General features: G+C 44.1%; 1 protein-coding gene across 4 annotated transcripts; it reads left to right on the top strand.

Moving 5' to 3' along the window:
• The first annotated feature begins 268 nt into the window (after nt 1-268).
• Nucleotides 269-22,803, top strand: LOC143102736 (uncharacterized). Of its 4 annotated transcripts, XM_076266539.1 has the most exons (22): nt 269-478; nt 1,295-1,372; nt 1,514-1,579; nt 2,274-2,425; nt 2,987-3,077; nt 3,591-3,702; nt 5,723-5,972; nt 7,252-7,354; nt 9,809-9,895; nt 10,190-10,246; nt 11,265-11,333; nt 11,486-11,575; nt 12,048-12,157; nt 12,294-12,840; nt 13,047-13,139; nt 17,094-19,163; nt 19,616-19,763; nt 19,908-20,025; nt 20,238-20,397; nt 20,873-20,968; nt 21,268-21,354; nt 21,889-22,803. In XM_076266539.1, the coding sequence occupies exons 1-22, from the start codon at nt 353-355 to the stop codon at nt 22,057-22,059; spliced, it is 4,881 nt and encodes a 1,626-aa protein (XP_076122654.1). In that variant the 5' UTR covers nt 269-352; the 3' UTR covers nt 22,060-22,803. The 4 variants fall into 4 exon arrangements, with proteins under 4 accessions (XP_076122654.1, XP_076122655.1, XP_076122658.1 ...); XM_076266540.1 differs by lacking the exon at nt 11,265-11,333; XM_076266543.1 differs by lacking the exons at nt 21,268-21,354; nt 21,889-22,803 and adding an exon at nt 20,588-20,701 and having other exon boundaries at nt 20,873-20,954.
• The last annotated feature ends 73 nt before the right edge of the window (nt 22,804-22,876 follow it).

The following is a 22,876-nucleotide window of genomic DNA, read 5'->3' as shown; positions in this document are numbered from 1 at the left end:
TAAAAAATTAAATATGAACTCAATTTACGTTGTGAATTATTTGAGTTGAACATGAGGTCCATTGCGAGATAAAGTTAATCAAAAGATTTAAAAGGATGAAGAGGGAATTGATGCTGACGTGCCCATGCGTTGCTTATGCTGTCAGCTTTGTTTTGAGACAATGCTGCATATGATCGGTGGGGGGCGACAGTTATTGGAAATTTTGAGTTGGACAAGATCGGACAGTTCAAGTGCACTGATGCCTCCTTTGAGTAGAGGTCCTTCCGAAGTAGGCTCGTCACACAGAGAAGTCTCTGAAGAACTTGTCATCGAAAGGTCTTGTCTCCTAGATTAGACGTTTTACAGCGAGAACATGTCAGCGATGAAAATGGACACATTTTGTAACAAATTCCAAGCGAATATCTTCAGTAAAAGCAAATGTCAAAATTGCTTCAAATCCCGTGAACTACACCTGAGAACCAATGAAGATTTGATTCAGGTAGGTAGCCTAAACTCTTCTGACATTTTAGTCAATTTTTCATTTATCATTGACTGTTTATTGACGTTTTTGCAGTTTGGAAACCAAATGAAAGAATGTGGCGTTTCAAGTGTTAGTCTATTTATATTATGATTCTGTAAATAAACACTGAAGAACAGGATGTAGTTCCTTTAACGTCTCACTTACTCGAGTTTGGCTTGTGTGTATAATTCAATGAACTATCCTCGATTTTAATTTAAACATTCTCTGAAACCAAAAGCGTGTTGCCTACAGGCTTTACCTGATAGATCGTCCAGCACCTGTATTGAGTTAGGCTACATGTGTTGCTCAACGACGTGATGCGTTAAGTCAGTGATGGCAAAGAAGCGTGCTGCCTTGTGAAGTAGGCGTACGCCAGAAAACTTGTAAAGAATCTCAACTATGCCCAGATGTAAGGGTTTCTTGTGAGAGTGTGTGGTTAGAGGGAACCTGTCCTGAATTTCTCAGTGAACACATTCGCTACAAACAAAAGCAGCAACAGCAGCGCAATCCCTGCGTTTTGGCTTTCACAGTAATTTTGGACACCCAAGCTTCATTCCTCACATAGCAGGTCATCAGACAGCACGGGCTCAAATTCAAATGTGACCACAGCTTATCTCTTGTCCCCTGCTGCCTATAATTTGGAACAATGGAAACGTTTACAGTAATCTTGAGGTGTATCTCCAAGGGATGACTTGCTGTTTTAAAGTAGCCACCAACAATAGAAAGTGGCAGGGTAAATGTCTTCAGTTTGACTTTTTGTTTTGGATCACTATCACTTCCTGTGTCCCTTTACAGGCCAAGCCTATTTATGGAGGTTGGTTATGTCTTGCTCCAGAAGGTACAGACTTTGGCAACCCAGCACAACGATCAAGGGTATGGGAAACTCACCTCAACAGCAGGAGACTAAACCTTTTATATCGTAGTTATGATCTGAGGTCCTCTTATCAGTGATGGCCTGTTTTTATAAATAAAGTAAAGCATCTGTTTTGTCTCCCCCCCCCCCCCCCACTGAAGAAATGGCAACGCAGATTCTTCATTCTCTATGAACAAGGCAGTCTGCATTTTGCTCTGGATGAGTCGGTAAGTGGTATGCTTAGTTCTGTCTCTCAAAGCCCTTCAGGGATGTATTCCAAGTAGGTGGTTAAGTGACAGATCTGGGTAAGTTAACCCAGAGGAAGTGGTAAACCTCCTAATAGAAGGCTTTTGGGTTTGTTTAGTTTGGATATTGCCTCCGGGCTATTCTATTATGAGGTGTACAACTTCCTCTGGGTTATCTTACGTAGATTTGCCACTAAACCACCTACTTGGAATCGCGGCCAGGTGGTATTGACCATGTATACTAGCAGACGCTCATTTCTGGACCATCTAGTGGCACATTGATGCTGATTTATGAGAGAACCCACCATGCATCTTTGTACCATGTGTGTTCATTGCGAGGGGGGCTGATCATTCATGACCGTTTGTGAGCTAATCCTTCTCTCTAAATGATCTTTCTCAGTGTATGTCTGTACTCTTCCAGAATGCTCTGGTTATGGTTGTTTCCAAAGGCTATTTCCCACTGACCTTTCTTTTGAACTAGTGTCTTGGAGGTGTCCTGAGCAGAAGATAAGACATAAACCTCTCAGTAGTGTCACTGTGTGCTTCAGCAATCTGTTACTGGTGACCAGTTCTCAGATGAAAGATGAATGTTGCATTCCGCTCATAGTAGGGCCTCTTTAATGCCAATAGGGGCGTGTCAGCTGTGATCTCGTGTCCTGTCCTCTCCACTCCACAGCCAAGCACTCTTCCCCAAGGGACGATAAACATGAACCTGTGCACAGACGTGGTTGATGCGGAGACGAAGACAGGGCAGAGGAATGCATTGTGCATCATCACCCCTGACCAGGAGTTCTACATCCGTGGGGAAAACAAGGACATCATCAACGGGTGAGGCATTTGATTTGGCGACGACATTTGATTCTATAGATTTGATGGTCAAGAGATAGAACAATTTTCTAAACTTTGGTGTCGACATACATGAGGCGCTGCCAGCGGGCTTTGCTCCGTTAAAAGTAATGGAGTTCTAAACTTTGGCATCACTTGCCGCACGTCAGATGCCACCAGTGGGCGTTGACCTTTACACTAACTAAAGCAAAAGGAATTGCCAACCTTCATGAAACTTGTTTCATAAAACAACTTATGATTCATATGTAATCACTTCCCAAAGAAATATAACCTCATCAGACCAGAATATATAGTCAAGTAGTGCTAGAGCAACACAATCAGTGGATCCAATACAGGGTGGACAGGGTGTGCACAATTTAGCTCAAATGTTTAAGCCTTATGCAACAATGAGGTTGAGCACCATCCAATCTAGCCTGTCTCTCAAGGATGACAATACAGTGATGGGTTTGCCCAACTGCCATTACTGGAAGTCCAGCCTCAGAGAAATGATTTCTTGGTGTGATCATGTCTCATGTCTGTGATCCACCCTGTCCCACCCAACAGATGGAGTGAGCAGCTAGTGGTCTACCCACTCACTAACAAGCAGAACCGCAAGAAGACCACAAGCAAAGAGAGGCCTCCTGTAGCCACACAGGTTAGTCCCTCACCCCCAGTGTTCACAGTGCTGTTGTTGATTATGATTATGTTGTTGTTGATGATGATGAGACTAAATGACTAAAGTTTTGTGAATAAATATTAACTGGTGTCATGCAGTACAGAATGAGTAGATCAGAAAAATAGCAGCAAACAAAATAAACCGGCCACAATTCACTGCCACAGTAAAGAGAAAGCTAAAGTCTGCAAAAGTGACATTTCACCCAATTCCTTTTCAATTCCATATACAAAGACACATAATATGACGGTTCTTTTTCAGGAGAATAAGTAAGTAGATATAGTAGGAATTTTCATTTTAGGCCAACTATGCCATTGAGTTATGTTTAAATGCATGCTTTAGTTAAACCTGCCTCTTGTGATATGATAAATGAATAATGTAAGTGTTTCATTTTGGGGGTGGGAGGGAATTATCTCACTTAGCTGTGTTTAAATAACATTTACATTCTCCTGTGAGATGTTAATGCTAACACTGGTGTGGTCCCCTGTTCCACAGGGTCCTGAGAGTGTGAAACTGCCTGGGGTCACCTGTGGGGTCGCAGCACACTCGGCACAGAGCGGCTCCAACCAGGAGGAGGACAGGAGCTCCAAGGGAGATTCTGCTTCAGGTGTGTCTGTTGTGATGTGTTCTGTTGTCCATTTGTTTGGTTGCTCAGAAGGTCATTGGGTAGTTGAATAGTGGTAGCAAGCCACCTTTTTTCCTGCACAACCATATTCATGTCTATGTGAACTTGTCGGCCCTGTGTGTAGATTGACAGGGTAGAATAGAATGGCTGGCTCATTCCTCAGGGTCTACAATGAGAGAGAGAGAGAAAGAGAAAGAGAGAGAGAAAATAGAGAGAAAATTCGGCTGATGCTTGGTGCTGTTGGGAGGGGGTGGGTGGGTGGCTAGTGTGACAGACACCCTGGCAGCAGTGGAGTGATGTTCCTGCTCATTACTGGGACTGGGCTCTCCCAGGATCTGTCACCTCCCCGTCTTGATTCCACAGAGAGCGAAAAACAGGAGAAAAATGTCTCAGCTGCTGCCTTCGCCACCTTGTAATTATGAGCACTGCAGCGCCTGTTTCAGAGAGACAGCTCGGAGCTCCGCACTGCACAGAACATCAGAGACGGGGAACCATGTGATCTCGGGGAGGGAGGGAGGGAGTTTTCTTGTCAAATGCATGTGAAGCTCTAGAACGTTGCCCAGCTGTTTGATTATGGTTGGCAATGGCAACACCCCTAACAAGGGTATGATTACAAGGAAGCGCATGTGCTGGAACACAAATATTTGTAGTGTACTTATTTTATCGGTGTAGATCATCTTTGAGATGGTTAGAGACCCCATTTTGCAGTCACTAACAAAAGGGAATTTCTGCCAATGGCAGGGTTGTAGACAGGGTAGGAATTTCACGACGGCCATGGCCGTCGTAGCCCCTTGCGTTGGCCGTGACGCCCCTTTGAAAATCAGAGGTTTACAGGCCACGGTGGCCTTGGTGCCCCCTTCTTTAAATATTCTGCTTTGCGTCCTACTAATAGCGATATATATTTAGCCTATGGCCTGTCAAAATAATCTTAGCATTCACAGCGCAAATTACGCAGTGAAGAAAGTGACAGTGCAAGAAAGAAAGTGCGTCCAAATTAACCCATTCTTCTCAGTTGAACTACTCGCGAAGTAGCTTACTCATCACACAGACATCACAAGTATCACATGAAAGAGCTTTTTCTCAGCTTTTAAACGATGTTAGCCGCTAATTACTGTGGTGAACGGTTCGCGAGAAAAGTAAATAATATCATTCAATTTAATCATAAATTCTACTGAAGGTTTTGCGTCCATCTCCCTACCCATTCATCTCGGTGGAATACTTCACGAACCCTTCGTTTAACATATGACAAACCATATATCAGAATAAACAGCAGACCTTACCGAACAGAAAGGTGTAAAGCAGTCCCCTGTACAGTTAGCCGTTCCAGACTAATCCCGTTTTGAATTTGCAGTACATTTCAACATACATGGATGTCTCCAAATTTGGGATTTAAGTTTTACACTGTGTTTAAATTGTTCCACATTATTTCATAACGGGCCAAATACAAAATAAATATTACAAATGTCGCCTAGATATCGGTAAATCAGAGGACAGCTGACTATAAGAGTTTGTAAAAGTAGCCTTAATGATCACAAAATGCTAAGCATGCATCTAGGCTATTTGAGTTTCTTAAAGCTGAGCTGTGCTTAAATTGTTCAATACATGATTTCATAACAGGCCAAATATAAAATAAATGTTAAATATAGCCTAGATATCTGAAAATATTAGATGATCAGATGATTTACAGTTATATATATATGTCATGTTTTATGTTTTTGTAATGTTTCATACAGTGATGCAGGTCTACTGCAGTGAATACAACTTTGATCATTTTTATAGCATACTACTGTATAGTTAACTTTGGCCTTGGTGCCCTGACATGTGGCCTTTGTGCCCCCCACCAAATATGCCCAACTGAAGGCCAAGTGGCCTTGCCCCTAAAATGGTGAAATTCCAAGCCTGGTTGTAGATCAATAAAGTAATTGTTTTTCTTCCTGTAATTTGCATGCAGGATACACATTATACAAATTCAAATCTGAATCATGTTTTTACACGTCAACAGGAGACAAAGTGACCACAGTCGACCCAACTAGCCAGAGGAGTGTTCACCCAGCAACGGATAGTGCTCCTCATGCTAAGGTCGGAGATGCCCTCAGCCTGCAGGACTCAGAGGTGGACGCAAACACCGGCGCAGACCCTCAAATGATGACTTCATCGCAGTCCGTGCCTGACAGCCCTGTTTGTGCAAGCAGCCCGGAGGCCAGGAGTGGACAGAGGAGGCTGGAGGAGCCGGAGGCAGAGCCAGAGAGGAGGTGAGGGGCAGGAGGCAGAGCCAGAGAGGAGGTGAGGGGCAGGAGTCCTGCAGAGCTGAAGAGGGGGTCCTTTCAGACGCAGCCAAATATACTCCCCCTATTCCAAAGAGTGCCAAGTCAAATAGTTTGTTGCAGCTTTCCTTTCTACAGGCATTTTAAATTTTTTGTACTTCATCTCCTTAATTGTGTGTGTGTGCGCGCATGCATGTGCATGTTTGTCTGTCTCTAAGTGGGGGAGGGTAGAGTATGTGTGTATAAATGTGTATTTTTCTGTCATTGTGTGTGTGTGTGTGTGTGAGAGAGAGTTTGTATTCATGTTTGTGTGTCAGTGTGTGTGTGTGTGTGAGCTTGTATGAGTACGATTGTGTGTATGTTTGTGTAGGGGTGTGTTTCTGTCAGTTTGTATGTGTTGTGGGTTTGTCCGTACGTGTGTGCATACGTGTGTGTGTGTGTGTGTGTATGTGTGTGTGTGTGTGTGTGTGCATTGTGTGCAATCCTCTCAGCAAACTCCGAGCTATTTGGCAAGGGACAAGCTCAATGTGCAAACAATTTAGTGCCTAGGGACAGCAGATGCCTCCTCAACCTCCCCTCAGTAAAAAGGCTTTTTACACACGCCACAGCACACACACCCGGGCAGACATCAAAGGCCCTTACCCCTTCATTAGCATTGCAGCTCTTTTTAAATTTAGCTTATACAAGAGCTCTCAGAGCAAACCCTTATACTCAATCATGCACACAGGTTCTGTGACACAAATATGTCACTTCCTGCCTTTTTTCAAAAGCCAAACATCACAATCCAGATGGTTAATGTTCCTCTGTGAGAAGTCCCAACAGGAGCAGATTTAGATTTGTTATTAAATTAAGGTGATTGCTTGGTTTGAATTGTTTTCTTTTTCTCATAAAAGCTTGCAGGCAGGATATTAGTCTTTCCTCATACACTGTCATTTAGAGACCCAAGCTGACAGGAAAAAGGACTTCATTGTGTGTGTGTGCGTGTGTGTGTGTGTGTGTGTGTAAGCACAGTCTTCTGATGATTGACATCTCGCTCTGTCTCTCTGCCTCTCTTCCCTCCTCTCCTTTTCTCATTTCTCTCTCTCTCTCCCTCTCTCTCTCTCTCTCTCTCTCTCTCTCTCTCTCTCTCCCTCCCTCTCTCTCTCTCCCTCTCTGTACACACACACACACACACACACACACACACACACACTAAACAACAACAACCTCTTCATCATCTTTCTCTCCTTCCTCATTCTTCTCTCCCTATCTCCTCTGTCTCTCTCAGTGAGGTATGGCGAGCTGGAGCAGACGTGCAGGTAGAGGGTCCGATCAGCAGCAGCAGTAGGCAGGCCAGGACCGGGCGTCAGCCTCAGCCCACACAGAAACCGGTGGGTCCTCTCTCCGTCCACATAAACTCATCATGCCCCCTTGTGCATTACGGAGGTCCCCATACACAGACACTCACAACAACAACAAAAACAACAACAACAACATATTGCATTTATATAGCACTTTTTTAAGACAACCAAAACACTTTAAAGTGACGGGGGAACCTCACTAACCACCACCATGAGTAGCACCTACCTATGCGATGCATGGTCGTCGTTATGCGCCATAACGCTCACCACACACCAGCACAACAGAGGACCACCATCAGAAGGTTCAATAAACTTAACAGCTGCAGAGAGTCTCCAAGGACTTGTATCTTTATGGAAGGGTTTTTTGGTCCAGGTGAAAATGGACAAAAGTGTGTCATAGCGCAGCTGGCACAACTCGACACACAACAACACAACAACAGGGTCTGGTGTTGTCATTGATGCCATGTCTGATGCCATGATCTCCTGTGTCTCATACAGAGGGACTCAGTCCTGATCGTGTGAGAAAAGCGCACAGGCGTATGCCCTAGGCACAGCTGGTTTCGTTAAGGCCGCCACACGCTGTGCGTTTCAACTGAGTCACAGGTCCAGGTGTTAGCGTCACCTCTGGCCTGATTGAACTGCTGTTAGGATGGGCTTGCAGGTCTGAGCGTTAGACAGGTGAAGAGCATTCTGGCACCGATAGCATGAGTCAGTAAGCACTCGAGTGGAGCTGTTGGGGCTTGCACTGTGTGTGTGTGGTGTGTGTGTGTGTCTGTGTCTGTGTGTGTCTGTGTGTGTGTGTGTGTGTGTGTGTGTGTGTGTGTGTGTGTGTGTGAGCGTGTGACTTACTAAGTGTTTGTGTTTACCTGTGCGCTGCCACTGCTTGAGTGTATTGAAGAGACAGGATATTTGGTTTGTATTGTCGCGCTCCCGAACAAAACTGGTTCTTGGTCCGCCTGAGGGCAGTCTGTGTGCGTCCTGTTCCTGAACACTGTAATTACTGTAAACACTGGTATTGTTTGACAGGCCGTTGACAAGTCACAGGGTTTTGTAGCTACAGTACGTATGGCAAATTGTCTTTGTAAGTGTTGTTATATTAGACCTTGGGTGTCTAGAAAGATACTTTATAAATAAAATGTGTTGTTGTTGTCGTTGTTATAATTCCAAATTCAGTTCATATCCTCTCGTCATGCTTAATCAACAGCTGTCTGGAGGTCACTGCCTCTTGCCGCCATCTCTTGTGTGACACACTCCAAACATGAGCGAAGACATGATGTTGAACACTTTTCAGTATGGGCAGTGTAGGTTCTCTGACCTCTTAACAAGTCAGTTGATTTTTATTTGTTGCTATCAATTTTATTTATGTTTTTTTGTTTGTTTGTTTACAAGGGTTTTTTTTGTTTTTGTTTGTTTGTTTTGTGTTTTGAGGAGGGAGGGATCAAGGGTGATTCCCTGGATTCCTGCTATTGTGTTCTGCTGGGCAGATTCCTCTGAGATTCCTATTTCCCCTTTCCCACCCGCCCAGCCCCTCAGGAGGCGAGAGGGCTCTTCCCAGGAGGGGAAAACCAGCCTCGGAAATGGACCCCTCTTGTTATAGGAGGCAATGGTTAGCCCACTCCTCTGTCAGAATGTTTCTCCATGACGTCGGGAGCGTTGAGTTGGGGCACGCAGCATTATTAATACATGAAGCCTGGATGGGTTCTGGGACTTTCTCAGGCAGCCAGAGTGGCGTTACATCTTCCAGTGGTGGACTTTAAAAAAAGACTTCTGCTTAAAATAATGTCCAGACACTAGATACTTATTGCACAGTACACTGATTAGTTTCACAAAGTGCTATTTGCATCACACATACTTATAGTCAAACTCATAGTCACACACACACAGGCACCCAGGTACACAAACATATATACACACACACACACACACACACAGACACACACACACATGCAGGCACATAAACTAACACACACACACAGGCACACAAACTCACACACACACACACACGCAGGCACACAAGCACACAAACACACACACGCACACAGACACACACACACACACGCATATATATATATATATATATATATATATATATATATATACATACATATATACATGAAAATCATTTGTACTTCTAGTCTGAATATCCTGATGTGGTGTGTCCTGTTATGAGGCCCAGAGGCTGTCTGTAGTCTGGGCCCAACGCATCCGCTGCCTCTGGGCTCCATTTCCTCAGCGGCCCGTTGTCTGCCGGGTCTGCCGATAGAGGCCCGCTTCGTCTCAGCTCTCCACAGAGGCAGCAGTCCAGTCACACAGTTCAGAACAGGACAGAAATGAGCCCGCAAGCTATGGCAAGATGCCAGCTTTGAGGAATGTGTGAGAGATGCCATGACCTTTGACCTTCGATTGTTCGGCGGCTGTTGAACCATCCTGGTTGTTCCTCTTTTTGTGAAGTTAATAGTAATTTGACATGTTTGCTCCTAACAGAAAGGTCCTGGTGTGTCCTCTACTCTCCGCTTGCCCGAGAGAAGAGAACAGTCACCTGACAACAGGACTTCAGAGTCAGTGATGACGGTGAGTTGACATTTTAAATATTCAACTTTGGGATAACCAAGGATAACCTGCCATAAATTCAAAAACAGTGTGATTTACTTTATAATGGTGTGCTTGCATCACTATGGTAAGAGTTAGCGTCTTATCTGGAAACAGTTATGAATAGAGAGTAGTCAGACATTGAAGAATGTTTCCTTTAGGGGAGGAATCACGTCAAGATTTTTTTAAAAAAGTAAATGAGAACTTAAATGTAAATGCCACAGAATTCTTTATTTTTTAAATCCTACTCCTTCCTTCCCCCTTGTATGTGTGCAGCCTGATCTGCTGAACTTTAAGAAAGGCTGGCTCATTATTTTGGAGGAGCAGAATCAGGTGAGCCCATTGAACACCCAGTTCTCTCTTGCTCTCTCTCTTCACAAAAGGGGTAGTGGGAGCACTAGTGGTGTGGAGAGTGGACACACACACACAAACACACACACACACACACACACACACACACACACAAGGTGTGCTCTTTTCCACCGTGACTTCGGGCCATTCAGAGTGTGAAGAATGGTGTTTTAGAGAGAATGGCATGTCTTTTCATCCATGACAGATTATGCTACTTATATGGTCCTCTCACACGGCAAGTTCAAACTTGAGGCGTAAATATTTCTCATTTCAAAGGTATGTTTCCTTCCCCATGTGTCATGTTTAAGGGCATCCGTGAAAAACACACATAAATATACACGACAAACAGGCATTGCACAGTAATCACACATCAGTGGAGGGCAAACAAACACAATCATATTAGTAATTCAAAATGCTTTACAAATAAGCACATGAAAACATAAGAATTGAATAAAAACTGTAGTAGACAACAAATCTATCTGTCCACGTTAACTCTAACACTGTAGTAAGTTATGTATGATTAAAGCAAGTGGTGTGAAGCCAGTGTTGTGGATTGCGCTTCCCAGTGTTCATTTGTACAGTAACTGAATTGCAATGCTTTGAGGTTTGATCGGCAATCAACCAAAGTCTTTTATAACGGTAGGAGAGCAATTTGCTCGTGGGAACCTGTAATTATGTGTTTTATTTACAATGTCTTACATGCGGATTTCCACAGAAAGGTCAGGGGTAATCTGTAGCAGGACACTTATGGTCTTAGTCACAGAAAGACCTGTGTGTGTGTGTGTGTGTGTGTGTGTGTGTGTGTGTGTGTGTGTTGGGCAATGTCATGCCAGATTTCTTTTGAATGCGACTAATTAGCTAGATACTGAGCTGTGCATGTCTGTGACTGTTTAGTCTCCTCTTCATGGAAATCTTGCCTGAGCTTCAGCTCACCACCCTCTGTGCAACTTTATGAGGTTAGATCTCTCCCATGTGTGTTTGTCCGTTTGGTTCCCTCTAGTGGAAAAAGAACTGGTTTGTGCTGTCCACTCACAAACTGCGTTATTACAAGGACTCTGTAGCAGAGGAGGTAAGCTCACGGCTCGTATGAAAACACTCTATGGGCGTTCATATTCATCTGTTCTAAAACAGAGCTTGACTATTGCTCTGTGTGCGTTTCGGTCGTTGCACTCTCTTTTCCCCCCTTTTTACATATGGTTGTTTTCATTTCATCCTGCCAAGGCATCGGAGCTGGTGGGAGAGATAGACCTCACAACCTGTCATCAAGTCAATGAGCATCAAATCCAGAGGAACTATGGCTTTCAGATTTACGTAGGGAACCAGTCACTATTCTATTTCTATTAAAGGTTGTATCAGCGATTGCAGGCCCAAAAAAGGCCCAAACATAAATGATCACATTCATCTAATCTTTCCTAATGATCTGCTAGCTGCCCGCCCCATAAGCAGGCCGTCAAAAAAACGCATCTCTGTAGGCAGCCTAGGCTCTGAGATCTGTACACAAAAACAATTGCTACCAAGTGTTGGCAACCACTCAAAGGCAAAATAAAGTGTTCCAACCAATAACCGACGAGATGCGCGTTCAGGAGAGTTTCAATTGCATGAGAGGGAGGGGGAGGGAGTAGCGAGCTAGCTCTCTGTTTTGTTTGGACGTCAACAGAAGTGACGTTACCCCGCCATCGCCGATACAACCTTTAAATGATGATTCTATAACATCAACCAATGTCCTCCAAAATTCTCAGTCATCACCATATGTTCAAACTTCTTTATTTACTCACTTGTTCAGACACAGACCCAAGTGCACACGTTGGCAGCCATGACTGCAGGCATACGCCGGAACTGGATCCAAGCCCTCGCCAAAAACGTGCGACCTTCCAACGCACCAGACATCACAAAGTAAGTCATGACTAGATTGAGGCCAACAATGCTAAGTATCGCTGTCTGATATACAGTCAGTGATATACAGTCTTTTACACACATCAACTTCCTGTCTCCGGCACTGATCAACTTCCTCTCTCTGTTTGCTGGGCAGTCTCTCCGATGACCTTTGCCCTTTTGGCTTGTCAGCACAAGCTCTGCCCGAGCCGGACCTGACCCGCGACTCGCTTTCCCCAGAGGTGTCATCGAAGATGAGGCACGGCGCCAAGAGCCGGTGCGGTCAGAAACGTGGCGAGGGAGTCCATGGCAAGCCCAGCAGCAGAGGCGCGCTCCGGCTCACCCGGCACGGTCCGCCCAAAGGCACCGACGGCGAGCAGGAGCAGAAGGTGGAGGTGTGGTCCGTGGAGAGACGGCGGCGGAGGCGAGAGGAACGCAGGAAGCGATACAATAGCGTCATGGGCTCCGTGTTCGAGTCCGCTTGCCAGGAGGAGGTTGTCCAGGACGGCGTGGGCACAGGCGCACCGTGTGACCACCAGAGAACCCTGGAGCAGCAGCAGCAGAGGGCACAGGAGATCGAGGAGCGCTGGCAGCGGGTGGAGAAGTCGGGCATTCAGGTGGAGAGGAAAGTGCCGCTTTACCCAGACACCCAGGCCAGGGACATCGGCGAGCTGGACAAACTGTTGCGCAACTACCAGAGAAGGGTGAGTTTTCCCTGAAGTATTCTTCTGTGACCTTGGGTCAGACTTGAACTATGTTGCTTGCTCTGGGAACAAAGCAGGTATTGTGTCTGTGGATTGATATTGTTGTAATTTGTGGAACAGATTGCACAGTGAATTGGTTCTTCAGTGACCTAAGGCTGGACCAAAGACCACACAGATCCAGTGTAACCGTTAGCATTGTGTCACAGGTGGAGGAGCTGACTGCCCAGCTTGCCGGGTCGTCTTGTCATAGAGAGGAGCCAACACTGGATCAACAGATGAGCTCCACTTGGGACTTCCAGGTAAATTTGCATTCCATCAATATTTTAATATTATCACAATATTTTATCATAACAGATGTCACAAAGTTAGTCATGACTGTAGATGGAGCCTAGTGTCTTCATTTTATACACAGCGTCATATATGAGTAATTTACACTAAATATCCTGTCAGTGTTAGGATATATGATTAAATTAGAATGACTTTTTGATTCAATGTTGAAATATGTTATTATCACTTCCCTGATTTAATTGCAGCATATTGAAATGCATTTGGACTGTTAAAAACAAAGGATTCTGTGTCTGACTGAAGTGTACTGGTATATGGGTCATTGACAAATAAGGCTTTTAAAAATGTGTTAAAAAAGTCTTAATGGCTGTGCAACATCTAATACATTTTTAGACTGTATTTGCAATTTCACCACCCAAAACATTTTAGTTAAGTATACCTGAGAGTGTCTACAGTGCTTAACACATAATTATTTTGTAATTGACCTTGGTATTAAAACTTACCTATGAATACTTTATTGTGTACTTTATTCATCCACATTTTAATACTTTATTAAAATGTGAATAAATACAAATTTAAAAAGTACAACCCCAAAACAGAAAATGTTGGGACGTTGTGTAAAATGTGAATAAAAACAGAATGTAATAATCTGCAAATCTCTTAAACTCATATTTAGTTGCAAAAAGGACACAGACAACATATCAAATGTTGAAAATGACAAATTTGACTATTTCATGGAAAATATATGTTAATTTTGAATTTGATACCAGCAACATGTTTCAAAAAAAGTTGGGACGGGGTAACAAAAAGTTGTGTAATGATAAAGAAAACAAAAGGAAGAATGTTTTACAACTAATTAGGGTAACTGGCAACACGATTGGGTATGAAAAAGAGCATCCCAGAGAGGCAGTGTCTCTTAGAAGTAAAGATGTAGAGGTATTCATCACTCTGTGTAAACTTGTCTGCACAAATGATGAAACAATGTCATTGTAATGCTTCTTAACATGAAATTGTGACATATTTAGGGAGTTCATCATCTACAAGACATAATATTATTAAAATATTCAGAGAATCCAGAGAAATCTTTGCAAACAAGGGAAATAGCTGAAAAACAAATTGGATGGCCGTGGTGTTTTGGACCTCAGATGGCACTGCATCAACACCAGACTTGTTTCCAGACCTGTCATTGTATGGGCTCAAGCAAACCTCTGATAACCATTGTCTATGTGCCCAGTTTGATACTCAAAATTGTAACAGCAAAAATTGCATTGAGACATGATACAGAAAATACCACCCTCTTATCTGTGCCTGAGCTTGTTTAAAATGGACTGAGGTAACTTGGAAAAGGCTCCTCTGGTTAGACTAATCAAAGTTTGCCATTCTTTTTGGAAATCATGGACTCATCTGGGCTAATGAGGAGAGGGCCTATCCAGGGGCGGATTAAGGTGGTTATGGGCCCCTAGGCTACATTTTCAGTGGGGCCCCCCTTCCACAAAATGGCCAATAAGGCAACATACAATTGAACCACCAGATACTCATACAACATCACTGCAACGTTGGTACAGCAACAGCCCTCCTACAACATCACTGCAACGTTGGTACAGCAACAGCTGAACACCAGATACTCATACAACATCACTGCAGTTGGTACAGCAACAGCCCAGATACTCCTACAACATCACTGCAACGTTGGTACAGCAACAGCTGAACACCAGATACTCATACATCACTTCAATGTTGGTACAGCAACAGCTGAACACCAAACAGGCCTACACCATGGCCTACACACACAAGGCAGCAATTGAACCACCAACTAGCATACTCACACATAATACAACGTCCTTACAGCAAACTGGCCTATACTCACATCAGGCAGCATCCTATAATGCAGCAATTGAATCACCAAACATTTACAGACAAGACATCCTTGCAGACAACTTCCTTACAGCAACAACCAACATAAAACAAAAGCCATAGCCTACGATTTGCTACACTAGTAGACAGTATAATAATCGACAACAAATGCAATAATGCCACAGCAGTTATGAATTAGCCTATCCTACCTTTAGAAGTTTTTCTTCATTGTTTGTCAAATCCAATTCGCACAGAATATCAATGGATATTAGAGACAGTTGTTTCAGTTGAGTCCCAGTTTTGAAAAAGAGGGCTCTCCGCCTAGCACCTAGCGTTGTTGGCGGTGCTCTTCCGAGCTGAATGTAATGGATGAATATTGCCGCTGTCGTTGGCATATGGCTAGTGTTCTCAGAGTTGTAACGTTATCTCCATCAAGCGTAACACTATGTTTACATGGACATTAATATTCCAACTATTGACTTTTGTTAAAAATAAGACAATTGCGATTATGGGGTTTATGGGCATTGTTAACATCCCTTGCGTGACAGTTCTCTATGTTTTCCTCATGTGATTTAGGCTACTCAAACACACGGCAGCAGCATTTTTTGCAGGAGATGTTGGCCTTTCACTTTTGAGCCCCTTATCGACATTTTCTCAAGGTGTCCAACGGAACTGTAGCCTAGGCCTTTGAATGACGTATATTTTTGAAACCTAATTTGACCGTGAACTCCTCATATTTATCCAATCGGCGCCTTACTACTTTAAATATTTGTTTTTGGCCAATGAAGTTTAAGTTTCATTCTCTTATGTAAATTTGAATGAATTATTAATTTTTTTATGGCCAATGGAGGGCCCCCTGGCAGGCTGGCACACGTGGGGCCCCTATAGGCTGCAGCCATATCTAGCCTATGCATTGATCCACGCCTGGGCCTATCCAAGTATTCAACCTATCCAACTTGTTTTAGCGCTCAGTTCGAAACCCAACATCTATGACGGTGTGGAGGAGCATTAGTGCCTACAGCATGGGCATGTTGCACATTTGGACAATGTGCACAATCAATTCTGAATAATGTATACAGGTTTTATGCAACATATACTGCCATCCAGGTAATGTCTTTTCCAGGGACGACCTTGAATATTTCAGGAAAACAATGGCAAAATGAATTCTGCACATATTTGAATAGTATTTCTCCATAGAGGAAGAGTCCAGGTGCTAAGATGGCCTGTCTGCAGTCCAGATTTATCAAATTAGGTGCATAATGGAATGAAAAGCATGACTAAGAATACCCCATACTGTTGAGCAACTGAAATCCTATACTGGGGAGTAATGGGACAACATTTCATTCTCAAAACTGTAGCAAATGGTCTCCTAAATTTCAAAACATTTACAGAACGTTGTTAAATGAAAATGTGAAGCGGCACAGTGGTAAACATGTTTCCGGTTCAAACTTTTTTTGAAACATGTTGCTGGCATCAAATTCAAAATTAACATATATTCCAGGAAATAGTCCAAATCTTCATTTTCAACATTATGTTGTCTATGGCCTTTTTGTTGCTAAATATGTTTACGAGACTTGTATATTATCACATTCTGTTTTTATTTACATTTTACACAACGTCCCAACTTTTTCTGTACAACAGATATATATATATATATATATATATATATATATATATATATATATATATATATATATATATATATATCTCACTCACTCACCTTACTTAACTTACCTAACTTTTTATCCAACAGGGAAATTAAGTTGTTTCAGCAGCCTTAAGAACATACAGCAAGCACACATATAGTCCACATACATAAACAAAAAATTAATTTCACCCACAAGACATAGCATGTGGTAGCTGTCAAGGTACCATACACATCCAAGTACCAAAGTGTAACTACTGCCTAAAACACTTAAAAACCACACAGAGCAAGAGCTGCTGCAACAGGCTGCCATCAGCACGGCGCCATGTGTTTTTCAACCGTTTGTTTACTTTAATCTACTATGTCATGGTTTAAATTAGTATTTTACCTGGTTGCACCACCTGACAATGTACAATGTCATGTCATTGACCCACCTCCCAATGTTAAAAAGTATCCTCTTTACACACAGCTCGAGAGCACTGATGTCCAGGAGAGTGAAAATATCCCAGTTAAGATGGACTCAAGCTCCTACAGTAGCCATTTGTCAAGTCTAACAGATAAGTATGAAGAGACTAAAGAGCTACTGCGGTTGGAGGAACTACGAAGACAATGTATGCAGAAGCAGCTAGACTTTGGTTCCTCCATTCTAGATCAGAGCTCACTGGCATTGTGTGACTCTCTAACAGATAAGGAACAAGGAAGCATCACCAGTGAAGCTGGCTGTCCAGAACTGTTGGAACATCTCAGCTTCACAAGCTTTGAGGAGCTTCACTCTTCGGCTGAGGGACAGGTGAGACAGAGGCCAAGTCAAAGTGCCGTTGGAGACCAGGTTGGCGCGGAGGTGGAGAAGAGGCTCGTCCAGGAAGTGGCATCCCTCACTCGTGAAAACGAAGCCCTCAACCAATGGAACCAGGAAATGGTCCACCAGCTGACCGAGGCCGACCGAGAGATAGAAAGGCTCCGAGCGGAACTCGACGAAAGACAAGATGGCCGACTACATCTGTCCACATTGGAGGAGCTGACCGATGCCAGAGTGGGGTGTCTGGAGAACGAGCTCCGAGGGAAATGCCTCGAGCTGCAGGAGGCCCAAGCCCAACTGGCCACACAGAGCGAGAAACTCCGAGACACCTTGAGAAGGCTGTACTTAAGTGAAGCCAGCCTGGAGGGCCTCTGCTTTCTGGAGCCAAAAGATAATCATTCACATGCGCCTGTACAGGAGGCCTTACAGGGCCTGCTGGAAGACCAGTTAGATTGCGCTGAACTACGTGCCCAAGAGGCCCAGCAGGCCCAGGAAACCCTTACCCCAACAACGCCTCGCAGCCAGAGAGATGAGGTCATACAGTCACAGGTGCTGCTGGGTGTACAACGAGCTCAAAACGGCAAAACCGAGTCAGAGGAGCAGGCTAGTCATGGACACGGTCCAGAGGAGGACTCTGGAGGTACTCAGCATCTGATGGACAAACTCCAAACGAGGTCTAAAGCACTTGGCAAACTGCTGAGGGTGACGGGAGAGACTGATTTGCAGATGCTGCTGCCCTTTGTATCAGAAAGACAGGATGTTGACGCAAATCGGAGCATTAGCGGCAGGCTCCGCCTGGAGGAGGAGATCTGGGCGACTCTGAACCTCCTCAAAGCCAGCCCGGCACATTGTGTGATGGCTGAAGCGGCTGGGGCCAAGCTGGAGGAGATTAAACTCTACCTCTCTGCACTCAAGCATTTCTCTCCCCCGCCGATCAATTCACCGATCGTTAGCGCAGGTCCTGATGCCTGCCAGCCTCAGACAAGTGATGGCTCAGTTCTCTCGGAGTCGCACGTCAGCGGGACTGAAACAGCTGAGGTAACAGATGAGACGTCAGAGCAGCAAGCGGAGAGGATATTGAGTTCGTACAGACGCCTTTGTAATGACAGCCTTTGGAGGGAATTGAGGGAGAGCGTGAATCTGAAAGCTTCCCTGTTAAACTGCACTACCTCCTGCCTTGATTCCTCTGCAAACACAGAGCTGCGATCCACAGTTCAAGATCTGTGCGATCTGTGGCGTAGGCAGGGTGACCCCGAGCACCTTCACGTTCAGGCCGCCGCCTCTGAGCTTCTCGCCGCTTACATCATCAGTCGGCTTGAGGCCGCGCAGGAGAAGTGTGTCCAAACTGAGCTGGGCTCGTGGGGGAATGAAGAGAGTTGTCAGAACTGTCAGGTGCTGAGACAGAAAAACGAAGAGCTCTGCATCAGACTGTCAGACATAGAGAATCAGAGGTCAGAGGTCTCAAGATGCTCAGATGGTGCTCATGTCTTAAGAGACTTAAGAGCAGATGCTGTTTCAATTAAGGGAGAGGAAGAGAAAGGTGACCTGACTGATGTTCCAGACTCCGAATCTCAGAGGAAGGATGTGGCTGTGGCTCCCAAGGCTCCTGTGAAGGGAGCACCAGAGCCTGAATCAGTGTGGCCCATGAGTGGAGACCTGGCTGAACCCAGCAGGGATGAGTGTGATGGAGGCATGCCTGCTCTTCAGGAGCAACACAGGAGAGACTTGGAAACTCTACAGGTGAGAGTACACATTTCTTTCATTTATTATTACTTGACAAAATGTCTCTCATACTTGTGTTTTTTTTTCTTTATGTCTACTTATTCCTCTACTGCACAGCAACTACAACTTAATGACCCTTTGTGTTGGGTGAAATTGAGGTTGCACATTTTGGTTCAGATTTTTTTCCAGTCATTTTCTCTTACCTTACTCTTACACTCATGTTGTCTGTGTTGTAATCTACGTATTTGTAGAGACGGGTGCGCACATCCAAAATATGTTGTAACAGGTGCCAGACAAAACGTGTCGGAGAGAGAAGGAGATGGTCTGCACACTCTATGGGCTCCAGGAGAACCTTTATTTATTCAACAACAACCCTTATCTGTAACCCTTCATTGGGGAATACTTTGAAAATGATGGGCTGACAGAGGCACAGTTGTCTAATGAGTGTGTGCTGGTTGATGTTCCCCCAGGCCATGTGTGAGCGTGGCTTTGAGGCTATGGAGGAGGCCCACCACAGGGCACTGGCTGAGTTGCAGCTCCAGCACCAAAGAGACCTGGACCAGCTCCAGCAGGACAAGCAACAGCTACTGGAGGAGGAAGCAGCCGCCACTCTGGCAGGTGTGGGCAGAGGGAACCATGGGGGTTGATTTTGAACTCTGTGTGTGTGTGTGTGTGTGTGTTTGGGTTGGTTTGTGGTGTGTGTTTGGCTTGTATTTAGAATTTTTTGCAGATAAACAAAGTTCTTTTTCTGTTTTCTCTCAGCGATTGAGGCCATGAAGAGGGTCCATCAGGAGGAACTGGAAAAGGTTCTTCAGGGTAGACATCTAGAAAACGGCGCCCCAGTAAATGCAGAGGTGGAAGAGATACTAAAGAGACATAGGTATTTTTTGGCGACATGTTTAGTTCATGTTTTTAGTTGAGATAGTTGAATTTTTAATTGTTTCATATTCTTGCCAGTTGGTGTTATTTGTTCATTTTGTATCCCCTCCTTATTCTGCTCTGCTTGTTTGTACCTGTGTTTGTGTATGTGTGTGTATTGTGTAAATATGTAAAACGTGTGTGTGTGTGTGTGTGCGTGCGTGCGTGTGCAAGTGAGGAGCTGTGCTCTACCCAGCGGGAACTGGACGTGTTGTCCCAGCAGTACTCTCTGAAGTGTCTGGAGAGTGCCCACCTGGCACAGGCTCTGGAGGCCGAGCACCACGCCCTCCAGCAGTGCCAACGCCAATACCAGGAGATTAGCACCCGCCACCAGGTAAAGAAACAGCAAAAACAGCAATGCTCTGCACGTGTGTGTGCGTGTGTGTGTCTGTGTTTGTTGTTTGTCTTGCAGCATCACTATTAATAGTCAAAAACTAGCTAAATACTCCTTATACATTTGAGTTTAAAAAGTACTTTCCTCTTCCAGTCTCTTAACTTCTCTCTCTTCTCGATCTAGCACTTAGGTGGATTTTCATGGCACTCTGCATAATTATTTATCTTTGACTGATGGCGACATACAGTATCTTACATTTAAGTTCCATTGGATGACTGTCTGCCAGTTGATATAAGGCTGTAATGTGAGCATTGGTATTTTTGAGTAACAGCATGACTGAACAGTTTTGTGTGAGAATATAAGATCCCATCGTACAGTATTGCAAAGATATGCTTTCCATGGTTTTACCCTTTAAGCATATTAAATACACTTTTGTCTGACTGACTTAATATTGATCACATTTGTGTTTGTTTAGGAGTTAAGTTGTGGTCTTACCAGAGAGAATATTTCACCATCTTCACTCTCCAAAGAAGATCCCATTCTACAAGAGAAGATTCTTTATGAATTACATGTATGTGTAGTCATCATCATGTCATATTAGAATAGTATGCTCTGCTTTCTCTGCCGTCGGCTCACTTTGCAATCATAATTGGTTTTCATGTGTGGTGAAACAAGCCACTAGATGTCACTCTAGTCATAATAACAGTTCATTTGATGCCACGCCTCCTGTTTATTTGTCTTTTGCACCAGATGGTTGTGAGCACATTAGCAGTCTTGTCATGCTCTAGCTGGGATTTAAGCCAAGCCTAGGGGACAGGTAGGAAAGTAATATGTCTGGCTGTGTCTCACTCCGATCCACCTGCCTTACAGATCGGCCTGCGCGTGAAGAGAGCTGAGGTGGACTGCCTGAAGCAGGAGATCTGCTCCCTGAAGGAGGAGCTCCAGACGGCCCAGAGAGTGAGCGCACACACACACCCCATTCTCACACACTCCACTCACACTCAAGTGCCACTGGTTACCACACAACCACAAGACCCGACCTGCTATGGCCAGTCTGCTGAGTCATGGAGAGTCTTCTGAATTCTAATGAGAGAGAGAGAGAGAGAGAGAGAGAGAGAGAGAGAGAGAGAGAGAGAGAGAGAGAGAGAGAGAGAGAGAGAGAGAGAGAGAGAGAGAGAGAGAGAGAGAGAGAGAGAGAGAGAGAGAGAGAGAGAGAGAGAGAGAGAGAGAGAGAGAGAGAGAGAGAGAGAGAGAAAATAACATAATAAAATAATTTTCCAATTCAGTTCATGTAGGCTGTATTGTCACGACTGTTTTTATCACACTATTACTAGCTGAATCTAATATTCCTGAATGTGCTGTATATTATAAGGAGATGGACAAAACTATTATACGGAACAAGGACAAAACAATTCTCTGTGTCCCTCTTACATTCTTTCTCTCCCTCTCTTCTCTCTCGCTTGACTGTCTTTCTCTTTCTCTCACCTCAAGGATAAGCGGTATGCCACTGAGAAGTGCACAGACATGCACAAAAAGCTCAGCACAACCAGGGTCAGGGCCCAGCGCGACGTTGAGGAGCTGAGGGAGCATCTGAGGCTGGTGTACAAGGCCCTGGAGGCCTCTTCAATGGAGGAGCAGCTGGATGCAGGGGGAAATGACTGAACACTTTGTGCCCTCAAGTACAGAGAGAGACCAGGAGGGATGGAGAGAGATTTCACTGACTCAGAAAATCACCAAATGTGTAGCACTTAACATGGTGTACTTTCATGAGTCTGTGGGCTCTTCTCAGAGTTGCACATGCATTTTTGATGACCTTGTGGCTGCAGGAAGCATGATAAAGAGGTCATTTTGAAATGAACGGAACCTGAGATCCCACCAGAGAACTCACATATTTGTTTAATTAGGTGTCTTATTTGTCTTATATTGCCATAATTTGAAAATGGTGCTGAATTTATAACATACCAAGTGCAACAACTGTTGACTGACTTTTTATATGCTGTGCTAGTGTTTTGTCACAGGTTTCCCTCAGATAAATTTAGGTCATACTACATTGTACTGTTAGAACCATCTTGATTCTGTAATAGTTTGAGGACTGTATATAATGTATGTTAATGTAATATAAATGATACAGTATTTCTCATAACAAGTTCACATCAGTATTTATCTGAGAGCAAACGTTTAGCCTACATGTCTACATGTAGTCTAGGCTACTCCATGTCTGTTAATGGTGTTTTCATGCCCTTTCATGCCTATTGTGGAAGTAGTGAAGTGAACACATAGCCTACACATCACTGTCAAAAAACTGATAAAGGACAGTTTTGTCACCACTTATGTATCGGCCTTACTATTTTCTTTTTTAGATACATTTTTGTAATCAAATTAAATGTTTTGTTATTAAATGTTAAATATGAGTCGTGGTGTCTCCTAGGGATACATATACAAATGTAAGTCCAAGTATGAAAATGGGATGTTTTTAGAG

This window comes from Alosa pseudoharengus, unplaced genomic scaffold, assembly GCF_046254945.1.
Source record: "Alosa pseudoharengus isolate Yale_2024_CS ecotype anadromous, Long Island Sound unplaced genomic scaffold, YU_APseudo_1.1 YU_APseudo_1.1_scf_4, whole genome shotgun sequence".
NCBI lineage: Eukaryota > Metazoa > Chordata > Actinopteri > Clupeiformes > Clupeidae > Alosa > Alosa pseudoharengus.
This window is presented reverse-complemented; position numbering and strand designations above follow the sequence as displayed.

What these genes read in the sequence shown, in the direction of transcription:
- LOC143102736 (XM_076266539.1), top strand. Translation starts at nt 353, where the DNA reads ATGTCAGCGATGAAAATGGACACATTTTGTAACAAATTCCAAGCGAAT. An exon ending in GCTCCACTTGGGACTTCCAG is followed by an intron (nt 13,140 to 17,093) that starts GTAAATTTGCAT and finishes CTTTACACACAG; the next exon opens with CTCGAGAGCACTGATGTCCA. An exon ending in GAGACTTGGAAACTCTACAG is followed by an intron (nt 19,164 to 19,615) that starts GTGAGAGTACAC and finishes ATGTTCCCCCAG; the next exon opens with GCCATGTGTGAGCGTGGCTT.